Here is a 20472-nt window from a genome sequence, read left to right as displayed (position 1 = left end):
TTACGTGAGCGGGATAGAACACCGACTTCGGTTTGAACCTATTCACCATCTCTACCTGTGGGGCCACAGGTGTAGAGTTCGAGGTCTCAGAATCTTTTTGTATAAAGAATTTTTTTAGGCAAAGCTTTCTTATATACTTATGTATATCAACGAAAGTTTCAAACCGGTTGATGTTGTTGGTTGGGGCATACTTTAAACCCTTCTCCAACACTGACATCTCGATGGGATTGAGGGCATAAGAACTGATGTTAAAAATCTTTATAGCAGAAGGTTCTTCTGTGATAAGAAGACCAGATGGTTTGGGGCAAATACTTTTGGTGGCCCTCCTCTTTCTATTTTTATTTTTGTTTTTATTTTTGGTCATTCTTAATCTTTTAGTTCCTGCACGTTTGCCCCTCCTGGTTTTGGTGAATCCTATCGTCTCCACAGGGGTTCTGAGTTTCCTTCCCCTAAAAAATGAACCCGGTTGGATTCCCTTCGTAGGGGTTGAAACCTGTTTCTAAAGTGTAGAGGTGAGAATGACCTATCTCTCTCTCTTGAAATTTCCCGTCTTTCTGAGTTTTTACGATTGTCCATATAATCACTATGATGATGGCTGGATCGCCGTTGTCTAGGTTTAGGGGATAAATCCCTGATGTCATGTTCTGGCTGAGTGCGCCAATTATTGGCCCTATTGTTGTCAGACCTATCCCTAAACCTTTTATTGATTTTATAGGGAGAACGTGGCTGATAGGTATTGCGGTTACCAGCCTCGTGTCGGTAATCATTCTCTTCCCTATATCTACGGTTGGGTGACCTATTTCTATAGGGTTGCTTTTTGGCCCAATTCGATGTTTTGGGGTGGCTCTTTTTAGGTTGATGTTGTTGTGGACGCTGAGTGGGTTTATGGGATGAGGTGGATGGGGCACTAGGTTCATCATCTAACTCCTCATTTGAGTCAGCCTCCCTCTTATCCCTAATAAACTTGCGTACTTTCCTATCAACAAGGGTCTTTTCTGATTTTTTTATGTTATAACCAATCTGTTTTTCAAACTCTAGATATTCAGGGAGGGTAGATAGGGGTTTGAGTAAATCCTTAAACTTATTTATTTCCTCATCAAGATTTTTTAGCTCCCTTTTTCTTTCAGTGATAATGAGTTCTTTCAGTCGGAATGAGCAACTTTCTATTATTTTATCCCATTCTGCACTAAAAGCATCACTAGCAGTGCTAAAAGAGGCCTGTTTGTTGATTTTAAGCCCCCTTGGTATTATCTGGTGGCTGAGATACTTCTCCAGTGTCACTATTTCCCACCAGATGCGATTCTCTTTGAGGAGAATGGTCTCAAGTTTTCTCATGAGTGTGTCTAAACTTTCATCTAGTAGTTCTATTTGCTCATCATCATCTTTGAATATGTTTTCAAATAGAGATAGACGATGTTCTCTGGGCCCCATACTGTCTGCACTCACTTATTTCCCACATTCTCCTCTCCAGGAGCAGCCTGGAGAGGAGACACCGCAGGCCACTTCTGGGGGTGGGCCGGGCTGTTACATACGTCCCTACTATGGGAAATGCTGCCATTTGTGGTTCTGTGGACAGGGCGCAGGGCCCAAAAGACATGAAATTGTGTCATTAAGTACCGCCTTCTGTCCACGGATTTGTGATTATTGTGATTTTCTCCTCCAGTGAAGCATTCAGGATGCAGGTGTGCAGCCAACTCTTCAGGGGTGCGGCAACTACCCTAGAAATCGTGAGTCTCCTGCAATTTCTGGCAGAGTATGCTGCACTCTCTGCACATGTGGTGGCCACCAGTTATACCACTAGACATGGTGACTGATATCCCTAGTCCTTTCCTGGTGTACATCCGTGCGTGCTGTATGGACAAGGACTGACACACCCACTACACTATGGGCCTTATTCTAGTTCACTCTTTTTGACAAAATCCTTCTTAGATGGACAAAACCATGTGCACTGCAGGTGGGGCAGGTGTTACTTGTGCAGAGAGAATTAGATTTGGGTGGGGTTTTACTTCAAAGTGAGATCTATATTGCAGTGTAAAAATAAAGCAGCCAGTATTTACCCTGCACAGAAACAAAATGACTCATCCAAATCTAATTCTCTCTGCACATTTTACATCTGACCCCCTGCAGTGCACATGGTTTTGTCCATCTAAGAAGGATTTTGTCAGAGAGAGTGAACTAGAATAAGGCCCTATGAGCGCCTTAATACCGCTTGCGGCATCCCTGTCTGAGTACGGACTCACGTGTGAATGAGTAACCATTGTGTACGCATATCCCATAACACAAGCCCCTAAGATGGGCCATCTCTGCGCCTCTATTGAGGGGGGGGGGGGGGGGGGGTGACATACCGTGCGTCTCAGCCACAGCTGCGCATGTTTTTAGGGATTTACATGCAGTAGCAAAAAAAAAAGTAATTGCTGAACTCTGTGACCAACTTGCACCTGTGAACCAGGCCCTGCATGCCAGAATTCAGCGTTGTATCCTGTATTGCTGTGAGACGACCTCAGCTGACCCGGCGATGGTGTGACGTGGTGCCAGTCTGTGTGTCAGAGCCGGCAGTATACTGACACTGACTCACACATGTCCCCCTGAAATGTCCCTGTCCTTTTGACCTTGGCTCCCACTGTGCCCTGTCGCATAGAAAGCTGCCAGCGACAGCAACACTGAGTATCGTTGCCGCTGTGTAGATGGGGGACTGCCCGGCACAGATCTATAACAATTACAGGAGGGCAAATAAAGTAGATGCGAGTAATTGTTTTTCTGCTCTCCTGATAAATCATACCCAGAGCTACGGCTCCTGATGTTACTATCACAGAGATGTGTGTTATTATTTAATATTTAGAAATTGCTAAACAGATGGGACCAGAAAGCCCGCAGAGAGGCTCTGTATGAGGCGATGTGATGGATGTAACCAGCAATGTCTCTCATTACACGTTCTACAATAAAACCACAATATAGATAATTCTGACGGCTATGTAAATCCAAAAAACAAACTGCCAAATGCGACTGCTGAAAAATGTGTGTAACGGGGTTTATTCTATAAGCAGCAGACTGTAGGCCCAGAAGTGTGCGATGTTGTGTGGTTCTCACGCCATTCCAGACTCACCGTTTACATGGTTATTTTTGTTGGGTCTACACATATCAATTTATTTATACTTACAGTATCTGTTGAAGTTGGCTAGGGCATAATTCATATTTAGGGAGGCTTCAAATCCCTAACCAAGATGGCTCCCAAAACCACTTCTGCGAGTACACCAACTGCACACTCTGTATGTACAATGCCGTATTTGATTATAGTTAAATTAGTTTATTGTCTTTATGTTCTACAAAAACTTACTACACTCGGTTCTGTTTCTAGTAGGGACGTGACCTAGGATAAGTAATAGGATGTTTCTTGAATGGCCAGAACCTAGGGTAAGTCATGGGATGTTTCTTGTAGCGACGGAACCTTGGGTAAATAATGGGATGTTTCTTGTAGTGACAGAACCCTGGGTAAGTGATGGGATGTTTCTTGTAGCGACAGAACCTTGGGTAAGTGATAGGATGTTTCTTGTAGTGGCAGAACCTTGGGAAAGTAATGGGATGTTTCTTGTAGCGACAGAACCTGGTGTAAGTAATGGGATGTTTCTTGTAGCGACAGAACCTGGGAAAGTAATGTGATGTTTCTTGTAGCGACAGAACCTGGGAAAGTAATGGGATGTTTCTTGTGGTATCCGGACTTCTTATCGACAGCCCTTGTATAGACTGCACTTACATCGATTCTATTATGTAGAATATTAATACATAGACATTACGCTATAGCCGACAGCACCGAAATCGGTACTACCTTTGCCTGGAAAAATATTCTGCCGATGGACATGTTACATAGACAGCTATAACCTAGACTCTATACAAATCGACTGTATGGAATCTGGAAATGCAAATAGTCGTCTGCAAATACATAGACAGCCAAAAAGTCGACAGCTTATTCATCGACAAATATCTTGGTCGACAAGTTTCAAATAGACAGCTAAATCCGCGACAGTCATTATGATCGACAAATTATAAATAGACCGCTAATTCATCGACACTTACTATCTTAGACGCTTCAAATACCTCGACACTTAAGTAACACTCAAAATACATAGACATTTATAATGATCGACTCATCCAAAATAGACAGGAAATTCATCGACATTTCCTTTCAAAGACAATTCAAAGACTTCGACATTTATATTGATCGACAAATCCATAATAGACAGCTAATTCATCGATAATTCATATCATAGACACTTATATTGATCGACAAATCCATAATAGACAGCTAATTCATCGATAATTCATATCATAGACACTTCAAATTTACAAGGATAAATGAATGATAGACATACCTCCACTCGATCCAGCGGCGCCCGCAGCTTAGGCGCCTTATAAGCATCATTACGCAGCCTGACAGCACCCAGCTTCACCTCCCCCTGCCCAGCGCTGCCCTGTATGTCCGCCGCCAATTCATCCAGCGGCGCCCGCAGCTTCCATTAGGCGCCTTACAAGCATCATCACGTAGCCTGCCGGTCCCCTGCCCAGCGCCCCCTGCTTCACCTCCCCCTGCCCAGCGCTGCCCTGTATGTCCGCCGCCAATTCATCCTGCAGCCTGTCAGCCCCCTGCTTCACCTCCCCCTGCCCAGCGCTGCCCTGTATGTCCGCCGCCAATTCATCCTGCAGCCTGTCAGCCCCCTGCTTCACCTCCCCCTGCCCAGCGCTGCCCTGTATGTCCGCCGCCAATTCATCCTGCAGCCTGTCAGCCCCCTGCTTCACCTCCCCCTGCCCAGCGCTGCTTCACCTCCCCCTGCCCAGCGCTGCCCTGTATGTCCGCCGCCAATTCATCCTGCAGCCTGTCAGCCCCCTGCTTCACCTCCCCCTGCCCAGCGCTGCCCTGTATGTCCGCCGCCAATTCATCCTGCAGCCTGTCAGCCCCCTGCTTCACCTCCCCCTGCCCAGCGCTGCCCTGTATGTCCGCCGCCAATTCATCCTGCAGCCTGTCAGCCCCCTGCTTCACCTCCCCCTGCCCAGCGCTGCCCTGTATGTCCGCCGCCAATTCAGCCAGCGGCGCCCGCAGCTTCCATTAGGCGCCTTATAAGCATCATCACGTAGCCTGCCGGTCCCCTGCCCAGCGCCCCCTGCTTCACCTCCCCCTGCCCAGCGCTGCCCTGTATGTCCGCCGCCAATTCATCCTGCAGCCTGTCAGCCCCCTGCTTCACCTCCCCCTGCCCAGCGCTGCCCTGTATGTCCGCCGCCAATTCATCCTGCAGCCTGGCAGCCCCCTGCTTCACCTCCCCCTGCCCAGCGCTGCCCTGTTTGTCCGCCGCCAATTCATCCAGCGGCGCCCGCAGCTTCCATTAGGCGCCTTACAAGCATCATCACGTACCCTGCCGGCCCCCTGCCCAGCGCCCCCTGCTTCACCTCCCCCTGCCCAGCGCTGCCCTGTATGTCCGCCGCCAATTCATCCTGCAGCCTGGCAGCCCCCTGCTTCACCTCCCCCTGCCCAGCGCTGCCCTGTATGTCTGCCGCCAATTCAGCCAGCGTCGCCCGCAGCTTCCATTAGGCGCCTTACAAGCATCATCACGTAGCCTGCCGGTCCCCTGCCCAGCGCCCCCTGCTTCACCTCCCCCTGCCCAGCGCTGCCCTGTATGTCCGCCGCCAATTCATCCTGCAGCCTGTCAGCCCCCTGCTTCACCTCCCCCTGCCCAGCGCTGCCCTGTATGTCCGCCGCCAATTCATCCTGCAGCCTGGCAGCCCCCTGCTTCACCTCCCCCTGCCCAGCGCTGCCCTGTATGTCCGCCGCCAATTCATCCAGCGGCGCCCGCAGCTTCCATTAGGCGCCTTACAAGCATCATCACGTAGCCTGCCGGCCCCCTGCCCAGCGCCCCCTGCTTCACCTCCCCCTGCCCAGCGCTGCCCTGTATGTCCGCCGCCAATTCATCCTGCAGCCTGGCAGCCCCCTGCTTCACCTCCCCCTGCCCAGCGCTGCCCTGTATGTCCGCCGCCAATTCAGCCAGCGGCGCCCGCAGCTTCCATTAGGCGCCTTATAAGCATCATGACGCAGCCTGGCGGCCCCCAGCATCACCTCCCCCCTATCCTATACTTTTGAATCGACATTTGCAGACCCAGAATCAGCTTTCCTTCCCTCAGTGCACATCAGTCTATGGCTGTATTAATTACAGTTAACAAAGGTGCAGCACACAAGCTCAATGTATCCTCTGTCTGCTGCTTCACACAAATTACCTGTAAACATAGGGTTATTATCCATGCCCCATGGAACAAGTGCAATAAATAAGAGGACAATAGGAATACTAGCAGCTTCAATATAACCACTGTAAATGCCCCCATACATTAGGCAGACTTGTCCTTAGGACAAGTCGGACCCAATTCTTCTGTGAGCCGCCCGGCAGCTCCCGGGAGGCTCACATACAATTTGTCACTTGATGTGCCAAATTTACATGTGATAAATCGCTTGCGATTTACCACATGTAACGGGGAGCTGCGGGCGGTGAGGGGCAGGGGGGCGCCGGTGATGCTGGGGCGCAGGGAGCCGTGTAAGAAGCTCCTGCCGTCAGCGGGAGCAGGGGGGCGGCGCTGAGTACCAGAGAGCCGGGCAGGGAAGACGCTGCCTGGCAGCGGCGGGACTCGGGAGCAGCAGAAGACTTAAAAAAAAAAAAAAACCCATATAAACGCATAGGAAGCCAGTCATTGGCTGAGACCTCTCTCAGCCAATTAGCAATTGGCTAAGAGAGGTCTCAGCCAATCACTGGCTTCCTATGCGTTTGTATGGTTTTTTTTTTTTTTTTTAAGTCTTCTGCTGCTCCCGAGTCCCGCCGCTGCCAGGCAGCGTCTTCCCTGCCCGGCTCTCTGGTACTCTGCGCCGCCCCCCCTGCTCCCGCTGACGGTATGGGACGGGACGCACAGTGGCGGCTATTAGATTTTCAAAACCCTGTCAAATGACCGTCCGTTCTGTGATTGGCTGAGAGAGCTCTCAGGCAATCACTGAACGGACGGTCATTTGACAGGGATTTTAAAAATCTAATAGCCGCCACTGGGCGTCCCGTACCGTCCCGCAGCGGCAGCGCTGCTATTTGTGATCACAGCTGCCCAGCCAGGTCAGTTTGTGTCTGCCCCCCGTGCTCCCCCGCCCCTCGGTGTCTGCATGCATATGCCTGACAGGTGGGCAGGTTACTGTGAGCACTGCTGTCACCTATCAGCTCACAGCGGTCTGACTGACTCTGCCCCAAAAACTTCATAACAGGCACAAGAACTGTTGAAGACTGAACAGCCGTGCTAACATCCCCGGAAGCTGGCCTCTGGCCTTGTGGGATATGTAGTCTTCAGCGCTAATGCACACCCTGCAGTAGTGTGCCGGAAGTGGCGGTCATTATGGGATATGTAGTTTCCGCTGTCCGCATTCGGCGTCGCTGGCTCAGCATTTATCAGGCGTGTCTTCTCCTGCGTGGTTCCCTGCACCGGGCGGCTGCGATTGGATTCCTGATAAAGTTCCGGCTTGCAAAAAAGGTACGTTCGGTAGACATTTATTTAGCCGGTACAGACCGTGAAAAACGGTACTGTACCGGCTAAATCGGTACAGTTGGAGGGTATGAGTATGCATTTTCGCGGTGTCCTGTCTTTGGGGCTGCCTGTATTTCACGGCCCCCCACCCCCGCCCCCGCCCCGGGCATGACACCACCCGGATCGGAGCCTTGAAGCTCCGGTCTGCATATTTTCATGTATTTCCCTCGGTCCTGGGAAAAATTCCTGTCCTTTTTTTCAAAAGCCACGATTTTCTGCTTTGCGTGACGGGCTGTCACTCTGACGTCAGCAGGAATTTGGAGCTGTTACTAGCGAGCCACACCCTTGCTGAATTTACTTCCTGATGCCCTACTCTGTGATTGTTGATATGCGGCACTTTTTTTTAGACTTCGGCCGCATTACCTGGAGAACTGTTCATCTCTGCGGTGTCCGTACTCCGACAACTGTGTAGTTACCCGACACAGGCACTGTTCCTGGCCGTGTGAGAAGACTTCACAGGTACCTTTCTTTGTTCGTCAATGTTGCAGTGTTTTTTTTTTTTAATCTATTTTAATGTTTCATGTATATTCACAATTTCTTTTTGAATTACTTTACCGTGCGCATTTTTTGCAGCTTTGTTGTGTGTGGGTTTTATGCCAAGGTTAACTTTCTATCAACTTTATATGACGTCATGGGCGTGTTCAAGGTTGTAATGAAATTGTTCTTATTTATTATAGTATATTACTTTTGTGACTTTTATTTATATACGCATAATGTGTGGCTTAATGTGTAAGGAGCATTACGGTTTGCAGCATCATGTGTAAGCGGCTTTATGTGTGCAGCATCATGTGTAAGGGACATTATTTGTGCAGCATCATGTGTAATGGGTACTATGGTGCCATCAAGCAAGAACCCCCTAGCAATGACCACGTAGGTAAGCAGAACTTATGTGGCAAATATGTAATGGGCATTAAGGTTTGGTATATAGTATGTAATGGGCATCATGATGTGTGCCACAATGTGTAGTGGGCATTATGGTGTGTGGCCTTATGTGGCATTACGGCGGTGTGGTGTTTGGCCTTATGTGGCATGACGGTGTGTGGCTTTAGGTGTAATGGGTATTACGGAGTTTGCTAAAATGTGTAATGGGCATTACTGTGTATGGTCTAAAGTGTAATACCACACCCATTTTTTTGATGCCACGTTTCCTTCCCATGATGCCATGCCACCTTTTTGCGGCGCGGCTACGCCGTGCAAAGGTCCCCCCGCTGTTATGTCTAGATGTGTGAGCACCCATTACCTTAATTCTAGATTCGCCTATGTTGCCTACATATTATTAAATACTGCTATTGCGCACATTTTTAAATTACATAACAATTTTTTCCTATGTTTTATTTTTTTTTAATGTAATACAGTTGAGAAATATGACCGAATCGCGTCCTTGTAAACAACACTCCCTTGTTCAAGAGGAATGTGAAAAATCCCTTAAAATTTCAAATGAAAATAAGGCTGATCGAGAAAAATATGCATCTTCATCTAAAGTCAGCAGGAAAAGGGCGCAAAAGTTCACAGAAGCTGAGACCGAAACCCTGGTTGACCAAGTGATTGCTTATAGTTCGCGTCTTTTTGGTCCGGACGATTTAAATGCACATCGTAACTTTGAAGATTCGACTTGGGCAGATATAGCCAAAGCGGTGTATTATGCAGGAGGAGTTCTACGTACTCAACAAAGTTGCAAGAAGAGGCTACGCGATTGTAAAATTACTACTATGCATAAGGTGCACTCTAGACGAAAACTACAAACAAATTGGGAGAAAAAGATACAAAAGCAATTCAAAATGGAAGCAGGCGAAGACCGTCCCCACAAATGTTTGAAAGGTAAACTTTATGAATAATGTGATCCTGCTGCATATTGTAATATTTCCAGGGCTATATAGATAATTTAGAGTACAGCGAGTGTGAAGTAACAAATGGAAAATGCGTTAACGCCACGGTTTTACAGCGTTTTCCTCTTTAGCAAAATTGATACCGCAACGGAGGGTATCGCCACCTCTGTGTGGCGATACCGTATACAAACTATAGGCTTCTATTGCCACCCGTTGCCAGCCGCAAGCAGGCCGACTCGCCGACCCACCCTTCTTCACCCTCCCTTGGGCTTGCCTTCTTGCAGGTAGTCCGGGACCCTGAAAGGTAAGCCCTTCCTCCCCCTTTTGAAGCAGCCGGACATCTTTCCGGCTGCAGGAGTGGAGGAGGCGTCGGGGACAGCCTGCTTAGCTGTCTCCGGCGTGAGGGAGACACCGGCGGAAGGGTGGCGTGAGGGAGACACCGGCGGAAGGGACATGACTGGGCCCCCCCCAAAACCAGAGTACAGGTATTGCGGGGGGGCCTCCGTCATCGCACCGCAATGCCAGCCGCATATGATATTGCATATGCGCTGACATCGCGACGTTCCAGCTGCGAAGGTGGGACATGTTTATTAATACATCCCGCCCTTACTAGTATGGAATGACATTATCCATATAAATTGCATGTATTTTTTTTTTTTTTTTAATTACATTACACTGATCACATCATTATGCAATAGTTTTATACACAAATAACATTAATATGTATTTGGCAATGTGTTTGTTTAATATAACTAATTCAAATGATGAACAGATGCTAATTTTTCAATTTTTCACCGGTACAAGCCATAAAGGTTGACAATGAAAAAAAGAAAAAGAAAAAAAATAAAAATAAACAGATGAAGAAATTGGAACAGACCAAGTATGGTAATTACATTATAATCACAGTTGTTTTTGACTTTGAATCTGTTCAAAAAAATTTTTTTAATTTCCGAACACTGAAATTTGGGATTCAAGATAATAGTCCACATTACGTTGAATGCATGTAGTGGTACATTCATCGTTGATTGCATTTACAAGGCGTTCAGGACATATTATAATAGCACAAGAACGCAAAGTAACATGGTTTACTATCCCAGGGATGGATCATCACTGCGACTGCAGTGACAGGGATCATACATTAGTGATGTACAGATCTTGAAGCCAGGGGGTGTGGGGCTGCGCATCCATAATTCTTGCATGACCCATGATGACCTCTCCTATCGCAGTGATCTAATGTGATGGTGCAATATGTAGTCATATGGTAAAATAGGCTATCGCCATCACACAATGTCTGTAGGCAACGACAAAGATGAGCCTTCTATAAGCCGTGTATAATATAAGGTCTGTATAAGGGGTGTTAAATATAAGGTGTGCCTTATTTCTCATTGCATTGTATGGCACTGTATACCATATCCAATGTCATACAATTATTAATTTAAATATCATGACTCCAAAATACTCCATTTATAATGTCACTCTTCCAGTGTATACTCTTTGATACTGCTTAAAAATTTCAGGCTGTTGGTCATGTCAACAGTGGTAGAGTTAACTAGAATGATTATTTAAGTATGCACACATGTGCTGCCTTATTCAGCTGATAGCTTGTATTGTCAAAATTCAGTGAACTTAAACTGGCTATGCGACAATAATGGCAATAAGTTCCATGTAGAAATTATTGTAGTGGCCCCTTTGAACTACTCACATATAAAAAAAAATTTTTTAAATATAAAAACAACATGCCTATTGTTCCAAGGTGAGCCAAATGTGACAATGCTAATGTTATGTGTTTGACCAACAGGAACACACTTGTTGAATGACACGCAAAGGCATGTAATTGAAAATGTTGATGATGTACCTGATACTCAATCCATCGATTCTCAAAGTTTGCCTTTACAAAAAACACAATTGAATGCAGGCAATCAAAAATCAACCATGCTACTACCAGGCCTTCAAGTAGACAACATTGAATCTACCAATCAGGGTAAATTTTCCAAAAGTAATGATACGTTTTATATGTCTTGGGTTGGCAGTCGTTTATTGGCTTACACAATTGTTTATGTAATATGGTGTACTAAGCAATAGGAAAATAAAATGGGAGACTAGCGTGTAGGACCCAGCTATAATAAAAATTACAAAATACCTTGCTTTGTTTTTTAAATGGTCATTTCAGTATGGACCTTTCGGAATGCACATATGATTGTGTTGGAATGTCAGCGAAACATCAATGTATTATGAGGTTCTAGCATTTAATTCTATCAAGACGATGAATTCTAATGGTTAAACGTGTTTTTAAACTTCTTATTTCAACAGTTGATGATATGTATACAATGAATGTCAACACGCCAAAAGACTGCGTACAGGAAGCCTTTCAGCTTTTGCAAAATAATTTAAATGAAGAACTCAAAAATATGCATAATGAAATAAATTGTCTATGCCAAAAAATTGATAACATACAAGAAACACAAAGAAAACAAAATGACACAATTTCAAATCTGTCAAGTTTAATGCAGGATATCGCATCATCACAGTATGTGTCAGCGATCCACTGGCAACAAATTCAAAATAGCATAAACAAAATAGTTTTGACACAATATGAGGCTTTCTGTATCACACGCGGTATTTCAACTTGCATGCAAATATTGCTTGACGCGAAAACTTCAACTGGTGTATTAGAACAAAATTCCTCTGTTTCGGACACTTCCTCTGTTTCCATAGCAGCACCAGATTCTTCAAATTGGATGACTTCATTGACCCCATCAGGAGACAGCATTGAAAATACTAATTCAACATCCTCTGCTGTGGCCTCTGATGTGCAATCTCGAATTAATATGGCATACAAAGCAAGGTCCAGATATGAAGAGATAATGGATCTCAGAGTCAGATTGGAACATGCTAACCAACAGATACAAAATTTAGAAAGTCAGAAGGACAATTCTGATATTGAAGTTTAAGTACTTATGGTAATAATAATTTATCTAGTAATCCTGTAAAAATCTAAAATGTACTGTCAGGTGTACGTGTTTTTTAATTTCTATTTTCTGTTCTAACAGAGTTCGCATGTTGTTTGAAATCTTATACTCGTTTTACTGAAGAAGTTGGACAGTTTACAAGCCTGCAGTATATGACCTTTGAGAACATTTCCAGCAAAGTTGGAAACTGTATTCATCTAATGGTGAGATTTGGTTTCCCTAACATTTTTAAAGTCTTTAAATTCATATTAGGTAAACTGATGTTGTTGCCGCATTCACCTCGACAATGGCCAATCAGAAAAACTATGTGCCCTCGAATAGCCTTTAAAATGGACTAATATGTGTTCATGGTCATGAATGTATTTTTTTTTTCCTGTAGTTGTGAACTGATTTAGAAATGTATTAATAGTAATCATTTCCCCACTTAAAATTATGCGAGCACATAGTCAGAAACAGCACTGTGGTTGGCTTCAGACGGTGCAGGTAACAATGGCTTGTTCCACCGTAAAAAACCACAAAACACCACTTTGTCTAGGAGATTCAAGTACCCCACAAATATGGTAGACTATTACCCCTGTATAGCCAGTTACCCACAAAATAATTTCAACATCCGTACTGCTGGTTGCATACATAGCCCACACTGCTTTAGAATACATGCATTGAAAGCGTTTCGAGTCACCATTATGCAAAAAATGATCCCACTGTTGCTGGAAAATCAAATAATGGCGCCCCTATTGATGCTTAGATATATAATATCCCCTGTAGTGCCACAGACACATATGAAGCACTATAAACATCAATTTAAAACCACTATTTCTGCTTACACACATAATATACCACATAATGCACCTTGAAGTGCCTATTGCATAAATCATAAACCAACTGTTAACATTACCCTAAAATGTGGACCCTGCGCTGACGTTTGCACAGGTATTGCATCCTGTAATGTTGCTTGCATATGTCGAGCAATATATTGTGTTAATCATCCCTAGCACCACCATCACTGATTAGACTGTATACAGTTGATGATTGTTGCTCCCTCCTCTAATATTATTGTACTAATATTATTATACAAATAATAAATACCCAATTAACTGTATTAAACCTTTTTTATTCATGTCTTAAGCAAAGCTTATGTTTGATTATTTCAATTGTAGTTCCTCAAAAAATTTAAAACATTACGTGTATAGCTCATTTTCCAGACAAGTATTAAACTCAGTGATCCACTAATTTACAAAATATCAACGTTGCGAATCAAATATATCCAATAAATGCAAAACTTTAGAAATTTAGAATTTTAAAGGCATCAAAACATTAATGCAGTTGCTCATTTTAACTTTTAAAAATAAGTAGTACAGTTATATATGTAAGGATTTTCATAAGATGTTTGAATATCTTATTTTTATAATTGTCTTGTAATCGCGTTTTCAGGTACGGATGGATACTCTTTGAAGACACCCTTAGGCATGTGAAATCAAGGGAACCAAGTTGAAAAAACGTTTCTTCACTGAAAGAGAAGAATTATAATTAGATGTCATATACTGCTTGAACTAATTGTCCAAAAATAAAGTGATAGACACCAAGGTGAATACAACAAATATATACCTGCCACGCAAAATCAACATCAGTGTTTCCCAATGATGGTCCACCAGGCACACTGATATTGCAGGTGTTTGTGATATCCAGTCTTCAACAAAGATGGTTTAATCAGAATAGCTCATGTAAAAATTGAGTCACCGGTACTGAAGGCTGGATATCTACCCGACCTACACTTCCTTGAGGACCATGCTTGGGTAAGCCTGATGTAATTTAAAAACATGTTATTTATGACATGCAATATAATATTTAATTCCTTCACAACTACTTAATAATTATTGCTTTGGACTTATGGTTCTTTTAAATCCTCTCCATTTAATGTTTCAACTTAAATTTTTCTGAAGAATAACACATAACTGTCCAGTTTCTCCAGTTAATATTTTGGTCATTATTGTTCTTTTATTATAGTAAAGAGATATAGGGCCTTATTAGAAATTCACTCTGACAAAATCCTTCTTAGATGGTCAAAAGCATGTGCACTGCAGGTGGGGCAGATGTTACTTGTGCAGAGAGATGTAGTTTTGGGTGGGGTTTTACTTCAATTTAAGATCTATATTGCAGTGTAAAACAAAGCTGTCGGTATATTACCTGCACAGAATCAAAACTACTCACCCAAATCTAATTCTCTCTGCTCATTATGCATCTGCCCCACCTGCAGTGCACATGGTTTTGTCCATCTAAGAAGAATTTTGTCAGAGTGCATTCGAATAAGGACCATAATTCTGATCTCACCAAGTATAAATCTTAGTAAGCCGTATGGCAATAATACAGGTTTAACCAAGATTGTGTATTCAACGGTGTTTTAGATTTTCTTTTTTTAATCACTGTACTTTTATGAGTAGTGACAGCACTGTCCAGTAAAAACTTCATTACTTGACTCTAGTGTCACTAAGAGGATTACGACTTAAAGCTACAGTCATTTTAAATTTCTGAAAGTGGATGTGCCGCTCAGAAGCTGCACAAAAACAGTAAAGCTAATGTGTGCAACCACATGGATCAATGCTGTATTTTAGGGACAACTGTGGCAGATGTGTCAAGCTATAAGAAGAGATAAATACAAGGGTGATAAGGAGAGATAAACATTGAGCCAATCACCTGCTAACTGCCAATTTACAAACACAGCATGTGGCATGATAGTTAGCAGTTGATTGGCTGGACATTTATCTCTCCTTATCACCCCTGCATTTATCTCTAGTTAAAGCTTGATACATCTGTGCCACTATTTTGCAGATGTAAATGTTAGTACGTGTTGGGTCCCGGCACTTATTATACATCCAAATGACCCATACCAATTGTTTTTTACTGCCATCATTGAAGACTTGTACAGAATTTTTACTCTGTAAACAGTATCCTCAGGATCATCATGATACAGGATATCAACAATGTTCCTATGCTAAATGGTTTAAAAAAAAATAAAAATTGCTTGTTTAATGATCATCCAGCGTAACTTCTGTTTCTTTTATATATAAACAAAGCCTGCGTTAGATAGTGTAATAAAGAGTGTGCAATAGGGGGCAATACATGGACATAGATTTGACTGATGCAGGCAGACATGCACCAAACTTTTCGGACAGTAAATGTCATGTACACGTCACAGGAGAAGAGGGAATAACAGCATTTCTAAGTCAATTTTAATTGGGAATAATACCCTCTTCCATGGCCCACTACAATGTCTTCTAACAGCATTGAACTAAAGCATTTAAAACAACCTTGTACAAAATAGTAATAAATAGTAGATGCAAATCATGTATAGGACATAATTGGATGTTAATTTAACAGCAATTAGCTGATGATAACCTTGACTAATCATTATCCAATCGGTTTTCAAGAAGGTAGCTGTACAACTTAGTTATTTAAACAGATTGCATTCAGCTGTGTAACATTACTTAAAGATTATACTTCAAAAAATACTTTTAAGTTAGCATAATAAAATGATCTCCGAAGCAAAAACAGCTGTTTGTCAATGCTATATTACATTGCATCCGATTGTTGAATAAAGGTTTGCAGATTCACTTGGCAGTATAACTTAGTTATGGAGCGGAGTAGGCCTATTCACAGTCATTTAAAAAATCGACCAAGGGTAAATTTCACTGTGAGGGGGATGTGTTAATTAGTCTCAAGGTCTGTGGTGACATTGAGAAGGAAGCTCTGCTCGCTGTCAGCGTTCGACCATAGTATTTAATACCCTATACTGTAAACAGTAAATCATATCTGAAGGATCAGTCACACAACAAATCACAATGAACTGAATATTCTATGCGAAGTGGCATGTAATATTTAGTTTGAGTTTCAGTTTCACATTTTACAACATTTTATTCAACAATACTACCTCCAGCCTGTTATGTAAATGGCCCTGATCGTTTATCAAAAATACATTAAATTAAATACAATTAAATTATGTCTGTGGGACTCAACGTTATTAAGGGCACGAGTGTATTAAAATGTCTAAATTTGATGACAAAAGCTATCCTGTTTGCAAAAGTATCAAATTTGCGTGCAGAGAATGCAAATGGAAAGATCACGGTCTTACAAATATTCTTTTACCTTTGTCGAATCATTAAGCATCTTCACATCACACATTTTAAACCATGTGGGATGGTTGAAACGTCACAGCAGGGGTCATCACAAAAATGTTCAGAGATTCGTCCATTGGTATACTCGCACTCCTAAAAATGTATGGCATACCTACATTTAAAAAAAAAAAATTATGGTGTAACTGTTAATGATTACATATCAAAATAATTGTACATTTATGTATTAAAAAAATATATATTTTCAAAACTGACTGCAAGTACACAATATTGAAAAAAAAAAAATTTATTTTGCTTGTTTCCTTGGTCTCCAACCACTATTTAACTTACCTTCAAAAATAAGTTAATATCTGTCTCCTGTTCTCATCACCATCATAACCAAAATGTGTAACCTTTCCTTCTCTACTGGTGTCATTCCCTCATTGTTGAAACATGTAGTTATTAGCCTGATTCTGAAAAAACAGAATTCTGATCAAAGCTCTGTCTCAAACTAACATCCCTTTTCGCATCTTCCATGCACCTCCAAACTACTTGAAAGACTTGACTAACCTCGCCTCACACAATCTTTCTCAACTCAAACAACTTACTGGACCCTCTTCAGTCATGATTTCCTGCCCAACACTCCACAGAGACAGCACTGAATAAAGTTGTGAATGATCTGGTCACTGCTAAATGTAAAGGCCAATATTCAATATTAATGCTTCTAGATCTCTCTGCTTTTTGACACAGTTGACCATTCACTTATCATAAAAACAGTACAATCCCTAGGTATTAAAGACACAGCCCCCTCTTGGTTCTCATCCTACCTATCGAACCGCTCCTTTAGTGTTCGTTTATCTGATTCTATCTCCTCTTCACTACCTCTTTCAGTTGTAGTACCTCATGGTTCAGTTTTAGGTCCTCTACTTCAATCTATACCTCATGTTTTGGGAAAATAATTAGGTCCTTTGGAATTTCTGTATCATCTGTATGCGGATGATACTCAGCTCTACCTATCCACCCCAGACCTGTCCCCATCTGCATAGAGCCGTGTCTATGAATGCCTCTCTGCTGTTTCATCATAGATGTCATTTTGCCACATCTAACTTTATATCTCAACAACAGAATTAATTAATTATATGACAATTTTAAGTGTTATACAAATACTTGAATTGTTCTTTTTTGTTAAATGAAAAAAAGGGTAAACTTACCAATTTAATGTATGATAGTGAAAACCAAAATCCTTAATCAAATCTTTAGATTTAAAGTGTGAACAATTGGAACCAACGTGAAAACAGGAAAATTGAGCAAATCAAAACATTCTCCAAAAAAAGCTGAAAAATAAACATTTGGACCAAACAGTTTGAATATGAATCCATCCAAAAAGGTGTGATTTAATCCATCTTCATATGAAACGCAATTGCACGCAGGAAATCCTTTACATCCAACACACCTAGTTGTGCGAAACAGCGCTGTAAGGCATCTTCTCTGGTCACAATTTCTCTTTTTGGCGGAGTACGCAAGACATTATATCTGACTTTCTCTAAATTTGCCATTGTAATCTGTTGTTCTTTGTGCAGATATTTGATAAGCTTGTACACCCCAAATTTGTTTTGGCCCAGAAGAATGCTCCAACGCCGATGCCACCCTTCCAATTTATTTTGTGTGCGTGGCATTCCATGGACCATATTCTCGTGGACTGACCACAAGCAGGGTGGGAAAAGGGGTGGAGCACGGCTTTGACTGCGGCTTCGTGGTCTTATACGTCCTAAAACGTAATTCTCTTCGAAATAATCCAAAACTGGCGCTGCATTTGTAGGCATATCAGTTTTCAATAGCTCGAAAGCTGACGGAATATCTTCTGGAGGAAGAAATGAAAGTGCTTGAAGTTGTCGTAATTGCAAAGAAAAATCGTTGTCTTGCCCATATTGCACCGCTAAGCCAGATGATTGGATCTTACGCCACAAATTCTGTCCGAGGTGGAACAAGCAGCATTTATGTGTACTTGCAGGAAATGCTTGCTTTGCAGCTTTGATGGCAGACATCTCAAAGTCTGTCAATATATACAGTGGACTAAATTCTATACCATATTCATGGGCATAGTCCTGCAAGTCATCAAAAAAACGTGAGTAACAAATCTCTGTCTTGCTACTCAGTAGACCGTAAACCAAGGGCACAAATCTTTGGGAACTACCATCAGTTCCCACCATAGCATGAATTGTATATATTTGGCGGAAAATGTTAGGACAAGTTTTGAATGTTCCGTCCATCAGCCAGTAGGGGGCCTCCTGAAGTTTGCGCAGGTTGCACTCTGTGGCAAACAGCATTACTCTTTCATTAGCAAAACTGCTATCTCTGCCAAGGAATTTTATCTGATCTATAAATTTCAAGTTATGTGGAACAGTGATTTCATCTAAACTCCTCGGCTCTGGAGGACCATCCTCTCTCCTGACACGTTTCTCTATTTTGCGTAGCGATTCACTATTGGGCATGCATGCCGCGCTAGAAACGGGCATTTCACCCGTTACATTCTGTATAATTACCGACGGGGCATCATTCGTTTCTCTTGCCTGCTGTTTAATTTTAAACTTGGCTAAAGCGACATCAGTTTTCTCAGCTTTTGGCGTGTGAGTGTGCTCGCCATGTCTATTCAAATGATGTTGGCCGTCAATGATGGTGGTTTTGGCATAGCTTCCACACGGTCCAGTAACTTTCTCAGTGCAGTGCCAGTAAACCACATCACCCCGCTGTTTATTTTTAGCCATGAGATATCCGTCGATATTTAAGAGCATACCTTTTTTTGCAGGAATCAAACGACAAGACATACCAACAGACATTGTTCTAGTAATTCCTCAAGAGCGCTGACAATCACAATGCTTGATCACTGCCAGGACAGGGACCGTTACTTTAAAATGCCTATTTATATACTTGTGTGACTATGGAGGAGGAGTTCGTAATACATGTATGGATTAACAAATAGAATTGTAGAATATTGAAATGTGGCATTACACGTGCATTAAATAAGATTTTGTTTGTAATATACGGTACAAGGTGTACGTACGCTATTGGTAGATTTTAAATTGAGGGAGGAGTAGGCTTAAATAATATGTGGCGGGCATCACAGGGGACCAGTGGAGAACGGGCAGCTGGACTTGACTTATACAGTTTAATACAGTATGTGTGCGATTTAGTCATGTGAGTGTTGGAATTCACAAGCTCCCTTTGTGGTTTCTATGCAGCATATTAGGTGCAACATACACAAGGCTCTACATGGCTGTGTATCGGAGACATTGGGCATGGAACGGTCTGAGCTGATGGATAATCGGGTGTTCAAATACAAGGCACCCTAATGGAATCTGTTTGTTATGCAGGAGTAGTCAAGGCAGGCAATGATAGTATGGTGCACTGGCCTGGGGGATGAAAAGGACGGGTTCTGGAAGTGGTTTCCAAACCCCTAGCTAGTGGTGGTGGAAGGGGGAGCATGCGGGCAGGGAGCGTGCGGCACCGAGCTGTAGGCGTAGCGGGATGAAATGAAGGCGCCTAGGACGGAGCTGCTGGCTGTGCTGGCAGAGTGGGGACATGCGAGAGGAGCCATCAGCGCCGGGCTGGGGGATGAGGAGGATGGGTTCTGGAAGTGGTTCCCAAACCCCTAGCTGGTGGTGGTGGAAGGGGGAGCATGCGGGCAGGGAGCGTGCGGCACCGAGCTGTAGGCGTAGCGGGATGAAATTAAGGCGCCTAGGACGGAGCTGCTGGCTGTGCTGGCAGAGTGGGGACATGCGAGAGGAGCCATCAGCGCCGGGCTGGGGGATGAGAAGGATGGGTTCTGGAAGTGGTTTCCAAACCCCTAGCTGGTGGTGGTGGAAGGGAAAGGATGCGGGCAGGGAGCGGGAGGAGCTGGCCTGTAGGTGTGGTGGCTTCCTGTAAGGCGCCCTAATGGAAGCTGCGGGCGCCGCTGGCTGAATTGGCGGCGGACATACA

At 43.3% G+C, this 20472-nt stretch overlaps 1 protein-coding gene and 1 long non-coding RNA gene across 4 annotated transcripts; one reads left to right on the top strand and one right to left on the bottom strand.

The window, feature by feature from the left end:
- Positions 1 to 11868: 11868 nt before the first annotated feature.
- On the top strand, positions 11869 to 14489 carry LOC146045150 (uncharacterized). The gene is made up of 3 exons (XR_014465375.1): positions 11869 to 12379; positions 12470 to 12591; positions 13820 to 14489. It is a non-coding gene; the product is annotated as an uncharacterized LOC146045150 (long non-coding RNA).
- On the bottom strand, positions 13356 to 19821 carry LOC146045148 (uncharacterized). 3 transcript variants are annotated; one of them, XR_014465374.1, is made up of 4 exons: positions 17706 to 17782; positions 16846 to 16967; positions 16529 to 16669; positions 13356 to 13895 (listed from the first exon to the last, which is right to left on the bottom strand). XR_014465374.1 is itself a non-coding variant. In XM_083163846.1 (3 exons), the coding sequence occupies exon 1, from the start codon at positions 19329 to 19331 to the stop codon at positions 17889 to 17891; it is 1443 nt and encodes a 480-aa protein (XP_083019972.1). In that variant the 5' UTR covers positions 19332 to 19821; the 3' UTR covers positions 13356 to 13895; positions 16529 to 16669; positions 17706 to 17888. The 3 variants fall into 3 exon arrangements, 1 of the variants encoding a protein (XP_083019972.1); XR_014465373.1 differs by lacking the exon at positions 17706 to 17782 and having other exon boundaries at positions 16846 to 17661; XM_083163846.1 differs by lacking the exon at positions 16846 to 16967 and having other exon boundaries at positions 17706 to 19821.
- Between the last annotated feature and the right edge of the window lie 651 nt (positions 19822 to 20472).

This window comes from Crinia signifera, chromosome 11, assembly GCF_055691185.1.
Source record: "Crinia signifera chromosome 11, ASM5569118v1, whole genome shotgun sequence".
In the NCBI taxonomy this organism is placed as follows: domain Eukaryota; kingdom Metazoa; phylum Chordata; class Amphibia; order Anura; family Myobatrachidae; genus Crinia; species Crinia signifera.
Note: the sequence above shows the minus strand (reverse complement) of the source record. Positions and strands in the feature narration are given on the sequence as shown.